Source organism: Orycteropus afer, unplaced genomic scaffold, assembly GCF_000298275.1.
Source record: "Orycteropus afer afer isolate SDZICR_OR568_19922 unplaced genomic scaffold, OryAfe1.0 scaffold00766, whole genome shotgun sequence".
NCBI classification, from domain to species: domain Eukaryota; kingdom Metazoa; phylum Chordata; class Mammalia; order Tubulidentata; family Orycteropodidae; genus Orycteropus; species Orycteropus afer.
This window is the reverse complement of record NW_006922353.1, coordinates 678,944-685,393: the sequence shown is the minus strand read 5'-3', so window position 1 is coordinate 685,393 and position 6,450 is coordinate 678,944. Positions and strand designations below refer to the sequence as shown.

Sequence of the window (6,450 nt, the reverse complement as noted above, 5' to 3'; positions counted from 1 at the left end):
TGCTCTGTAAACCTTCACCCAAATCACAATAAGATAAAATTTTTAAAAAAGCACCCAAATCCCAATTTGACGCTTTACACTAATAATTAAAAAAAAAAAAAAATCGGAGACTTGATGTGAAGTATGAAATTCTAAGAGCGCTACCCATTGCCATAGAGTTGATTCCTACTCACAGCGCCCCTAGAGGACAGCGTGGAACTGTCCCATAGGATTTCCTAGGCAGTCAGTCTTCATGGAAGCAAAGCCCAAACCAAACCCACTACCATGGAGTCAATTATGACTCACAGCGCCCCTAGAGGACAGAGTGGAACTGCACCACAGGGTCTCCAGGGCTGTCAATCTTTACAGAAGCACACTGCCTCATCTTTCTTCCGTGGACTGGCTGGTTAGTTCAAGCCACCAACCTTTATGTTAGCAGCTGAGCACTAAAACACTGTACTACCAGAGCTCCTAATACGAGTACTACAAGGTAGTAAAAAGTTCTGGGAATGGAAGGACCCTTCTACTGATGATACCACAATCAGAAATTATAGTGTAAAACATTGATGAGGGTGATCCGAAAATTGTAAACCTCTCTGTTCCTGATGTGCACACATATACACACACATGCACAGAAAAGTAAACTGAATAAAGCTAACAGAAAAATCTGGGGGAAATATTTACAAGTTGAATGTCAAAGACACAATATTCCTCATATGCAAAGAGTTTCTACAAATAAATAAGAACAAGGTCACCCAGGGTGTAGGGCGGTCACTCCATGGGTCTCTAGCGTTTCTACATGCAGGTGAGCAGAGGCGCTGATGGCCTTTTCCGGACTTTTTTCATGGTGGTTTGGTTAGTGAAGAGCCCTAGGGCTTAGCGAAGGCTCCCTTTTCTGGAGCCAAAGGCAGGCAGCCCTACTGTTCATCATAAAAGATTCAGGATCCCTGAGCTCAGGCTTCCTCCCCCATAACATACTCCATTGGGGTGTGCAGTTGTCACTGTGCCTGTTCATATTACCCTGTGGAAACTGGGATGCAAAAAACTAGCACAAAACTAGCTCAGACTGGCTGCTACTATTGCTGTGAGTAATAGGAGCCCTGACGGAACAATGGTTAAGTGCTCGGCTTCTAACCGAGAGGTCAGAGGTTCAAACCCACCTAGTGGCTCAGTGGGAGAAAGCCTTGGAGTTCTGCCCCCGTAAAAATTACAACCCAGAAAACCCTGTGGGCTATGGTCCCAGGTGATCCTTCAGGCCTGGAAATGGGCTCACTTCTGTGGACTGGCTCTCAGCTGCTGGCACAATGGTTCAGCACTAGTGGGAACCCTAGGGAACTCCCAAAACCATTTCCTGCGAGTGGGATGGGGGTCCTGGGTCAAAGGTCTCAGCCCGACAGAAGAAAGACCTACAAGCAGAACACCTACCGCAGGGAGATGCACCCCTTAGATCAATCAACCAAGAGATGTCAGAGAGGCAGCGTTCACACAGGGACAGCTGGGCAGACAGGAGGGCAGAAATAAGAAGGGCACCGGGAGGGGTGGTCCCAGGAGGAGAGGGGAGGAGAGGTCTTTGTGGCTGGCGATGGTAATCAGGGAGTGAAACCAAATGTGCGTGAACTGTTGAGAGTAAGAGGAATCTGCTTTGTAAATTTGCACCCAAATCACAAATAAACCCTACGGGGCAGTCCAGGAGCTCTGGTAGCTTAGTGCCTAAAGGCATTTGACTGCTAACCAGAGGGCTGGCGGTTCAAACCCATCAGCCACTCCTCGGAAGAAAGATGGGGCAATCTACTTCCGTAGTGATACTGCCTCGGAAACCCAAGGAGGGGTCGCTATGAGTCGAGTCAAGTCAATGGCAGTGACTTTGGTTTGGGCTTTGCTTCCAGTGGGTGTGGTTTGGGCTTTGCTCCCATAAAGACTGACAGCCTCGGAGACCCTGTGGTGCAGTTCCACTCTGTCCTCTAGGGGCGCTGTGGGTCAGAATCCCCTCCAGGCACTGGGTTTGGTTTGGGCTTTGCTTCTGTGAAGGTAGGAGCTCTGGTGGTGCAGTGCCTAAGGCATTTGACTGCTAACCAGAAGGCTGGCGGTTCAAACCCTCCAACCACTCCTTGGAAGGAAGGTTGGGCAATCTACTTCCGTAGTGATACTGCCTCAGAAATCCAAGGAGGGGTCGCTATGAGCCGATGAGCTGGATCCGAGTCCAGGGCAGTGAGTTTTTGTTTGTTTGTTTGTTTTTGTTATGTGGCAGTTCTACTCTATCCGGTCTATGAATCGAAATTAACTCAGCAGCACCTTTCAACCAAGAAACCATCCTTTGCTTCTGATCTGGGAGTCTTGTGTCTTTGAGCAGCCCACGGTCCTTGACGTACAGGAGGAAAATGGGCCAAGGATGTGACCGGGGCATTTGTGAACGAAGTAAAAACAGCTTCTAAACACCCAGGAAGAAGATGTTCCAACCCCGGTGGTCATCAAAGATACCGGACAAGAATGAGAAACACCTTCACCCTGCAGATTAGCAGAGAAGTGGGATACCCCTGCTGGCCAGGGGCTTCAGGAAGAGCCATGTGTCCAAAGAACAGGTGACAGTGTGTATGAGAGGTGTGGAAACTGTAGGCATCTGGTAACTCAACCACTCAAGTCCTGGGAATTTCACCCACAGGTCATCACCGGACGAGTGCAGAGAGATGTGTGAGGAGGACGTGTCTGGATAGGAAACGGAGTCCACCCCAGTGTGCGACAGTGGGGGACATCGGGCTGTAACATGGAACAGCCACGAGCATGGAATCCCACTCAGGCCTCAGCCACAAACAAGGGTGAAGCCGGTCTCTGTGTGGGTGCTTCTCCAACTCCAGCATGCAGCAGAGTCACCCAGAACAGGGGGGATGGGCCAACTTGCCTGTAAAAGCTTTGAGGGCCATCGGTCATCTGTCTTTACAGCCCCCAAGCAGCAACAGCATAGCTAGTAGACAAGTGTGTCCTGTTTGCAATTTGGTGGCAGGAAGATCTCAAGTGCATCCTTTGGGCCCAGGGTCTCTGTGCTGAGAACCTCCTAGACCCTGGTGGAAGATTGATGCCAAGACATGGAGATCTCCAGGGAGCAATGGGCCCACAGATGTTGGAAGGGACAAGGACCTTCCCCAGAGCCACCCGTGAGATGGCCTTCCCCTGGACCCAGCGCCCTGAATTCGGACTTCCAGCCTCCCAAACTGTGAGAGAATAAGTTTCTGTTTGAGTAAGAAAGAAAAGACACAGCTAGACTAGGTGACTAGAGAGAGACCAAAATTCATTCATGGTCATGGGGGGGGCAGTCTTTGCTGAGGGGAGAGCAGCTTCTGTTAGAGATGGTGGGGACGTTGGAATAGGATGGTGGTGGTTGCATGGCATGATCATAATGAATGCTATCAACTGTCCATGTAAAAAATGGTGGAATGGTGTTTGTGTTACATGTAACCAAACCCCAAACCAGCTACTGTCAAGTCCAATTCACATTAACCCCATGAGCCAGAGTAGAAGTGCCCTGTTCTGGTTCCCCAGTGCCGCTCTGATGGGTACCACCAATGGGTTGGCCTTGACAAACAGGAGTTTATTCTCTCACAGTTTGGAGGCTTTAAGTCCAAGTTCAAAGTGCCAGGCTCTAGGGGCTGGGGGAAAGCCCCTCAACCTTGGGGTCCAGCTCTGCCTCCTGCTCCCGGCCCACTGGAATTAAAGGCTTTTCTTCACTCAGACGGCTGCTGGCTGCTGAGGCTGAGAAGCCCCAAGGTTGACAAGTCAAAAGGCACAGTCCCGATGTTACCAAACCACACGGCAGGCCATTCATTCAAGTCCATTGTGAGTCCCAGAGTCAGCAGAGCATAGCAGGCTGCTGAACAATGACTCAGCTCCATGCAGGGTCCAAAGCGCGCCACAGGCTAGAGCCCATTCCCTAAGCTGCTACTTATAAATGAGAAGCAGACCACATCCCTAAGGCAGCTGCTCAGCCCCTCGCAGTAGATTCCACCATGGAGTCGATGACCGGTCTCATGATGGGGAATGTTACATCCAGCTGCCCAGCCACTCACCCAGGCCCAGCCAAGTTGACACACAAACTATCACATGCCCCATCGGATTGTCTTGTCTGTAATTTTTACCAAGACAGAGCCCTGGTGACACAACGGTTGGTTAAGCACTAGGCTGCTAACTTGAAAGGTTAGCGGTTCAAACCCACCCAGTGGCTCCAGAGGAGACAGACCTCCTGCTCTGCTTCTGAAAAGATTACAGCCTCGCCCTGGAGAGTGGGGCCCTTAGACACCCTGCAAGTCAGCAGCTGAACCCATCCTTGTGGTTCCACTTTCAGAACTGCGAGGTGAACAGTAACAGCCGAGAGGGATCCACTCCTTAGACCAGCCAACCACACAGATCAAAGGGGCAGCACTTGCCTGGGCATGGAGCTCAGAAGGCAGGGAGGGACCGGGAGGAAATGGGAAGAGAGCGGTTACCCAGTGGGGATTGCAATCAGCATCACAAAACACAACGTGTATGAATGTCGAATGGAAGACCAATTCGCTCTGGAAACTTTCCACCCAAATCACAATAAATTAGGGAAAAAAAAAAAAGATTACAGCCAGGAAAATTCTATGGGGCGGTTCTACTCTGTCCTCAAGAGCCCCTGTGAGTGGGACACAATTCCACAGCAAGGGGTTGATGGGTAGTGACTTTTTGAAGCCCCGCCCCCTCCCTCTTAAGAGGCACAGGAATGTCAAGTGGGGACCAGGCTTCCAGAAAGAGCACCCCCCCACCTCAAGAGTCCCAGGAGGTGAGAGGCGGAAAGAGGAGACGGGGTGGGGAGGTGCCAGAGGCAACCAGGGGCCCGTCCTTGGGGCCCCCACAAATGGACTTCCTCAGACCTAGAGGGTTTGGACATTGTGAATTTGGGGGGGGGGTCCCATTGGAGAGTCACAGATCTTGGGTCTCCAAGATGTCAAGGGTCACATGTCTGCAGGCCCCCTCCCCCCACTGTCATTGAGTAGACCCCGGCTCAGGGCGACCCCCTGTGTTACCAGGTGCTACTGGCTCCGGACGGTTTTCTGGGCGTCACCTTTATGGAAACAGGTCTCCAGGTCCTGCTTCCTCAGTGCCACTGGATGGGTCCGAACCACTAACCGTTCACTTAGTTGCAGACAAGCCTTCTCCTCCCCCAGCCCAATCATCAGAGTCCAGCCTGGGAAGCCCAGGCTACTCCCGAAACCATGTCCTCAGAGTGTGTGTGTGTGTGGGGGGGGGGGGGGGTCCTGGGTCAAAGGTCTCAAGGTCCGACTTTTTTGGGGTGGGGTCTCGGAGAAACATACCAGGGCGGGCCCCTCGGGATGGGAATCCCTTTTGGGGGTTGGGGATCTAGGAGCCCAAGAATGAGTAGTGGGTTTTGTGGTCCCAGGTTTAGGAGGCACAGAACTGGGGGTCCCCGCATTTGGAAGGGTGGGGAGTCCCAGGTCAGGGGGTCACAGGTGGGGGCCCCAGTACCGGATCAGCGTGGCTGTGGTGGGATCCACCAGCAGAAACAACACCAGCAGCAGCGGTACCGGTGACATCTCTGGATTCCCGGCTGTTGGGCCCCAGGCGTCTTGGAGCCTCGCGTTATATTCCCCCCCAGGCTCCGCCCTGCTCACCACCAACTTTGGTACTTGAGCGGTTTCGCAAGGACTGGGGGCAGAGGGCTGGGATTTGGGGAGGGGTGACTGGAGTGTTTTTGTAGGGTCCCCAAGAATAGTACTATCTTGTCTCAGCACTGTCAGCCCTGACGGAGCGTTTCAGACGGGGGGGGGGCCGCCCCCCACACCACTGCCCCCACCCCGCTCCCCACCTTTCGGTCTCTGTTCGCTTTTTCTTGTAACTTTCACTTCACCTTTCTGAAACACGTGAAACCACAGGAGTTTCTCCCAGAAAGTTCGAGGGCTGGGCGGGGTGTTTGCAAAGGGCCGTGAATTTGGGCTGAAGGGGGACTGGGTCAGTCCAAGACGCCCCACCCGCCCCACCTGTAGTATTACGTGAACTGACCCCCGGCTCTTACATCGTGTTATTTGGAAAAGTCTGTAAGGCACAAAAAAAGTAAAAAAAAAAAACATAATCACTAGCTGTGGTAAGTATAAAAATAATTTGTGGTGTGTTTCCGTTTCTCTGTGCTCCCCCCTCCAGTAAGCTGCTCAAATTCTGAGGAGCCTCTGAAAGGGGAGACGGGGCTTTAGGGGGCAGAGAGCTGAGGAGGGACAAGCAGTTCGGGAAGGGTAAGAATGGTCCCACAACTCCCAGGACGGCATCGGTATCACCTTGAATCGGTGTCACCTTGAATCGGTGTCACCTTGAATCGGTGTCACCTTGAATCGTGTGTATTCTGTTGTGTGCACTCTCACCAACAACCAGATAAAATCAAAGAATAATGTTATTATTATATTTTATTAAATTTATTATTATTATTCTTTAAATTAAGAAGCATCAGAA

The 6,450-nt window shown here is 51.7% G+C and overlaps 1 protein-coding gene across 1 annotated transcript in view; it reads right to left on the bottom strand.

Moving 5' to 3' along the window:
* The window catches only part of NAPSA (napsin A aspartic peptidase), a 14,792-nt gene extending 9,249 nt beyond the window's left edge, over positions 1 to 5,543 (bottom strand). Inside the window, exon 1 of the mRNA XM_042783245.1 lies at positions 5,476 to 5,543. Coding sequence (XP_042639179.1) covers positions 5,476 to 5,543 — 68 coding nt within the window. The remainder of the gene's footprint in view (positions 1 to 5,475) is intronic.
* Between the last annotated feature and the right edge of the window lie 907 nt (positions 5,544 to 6,450).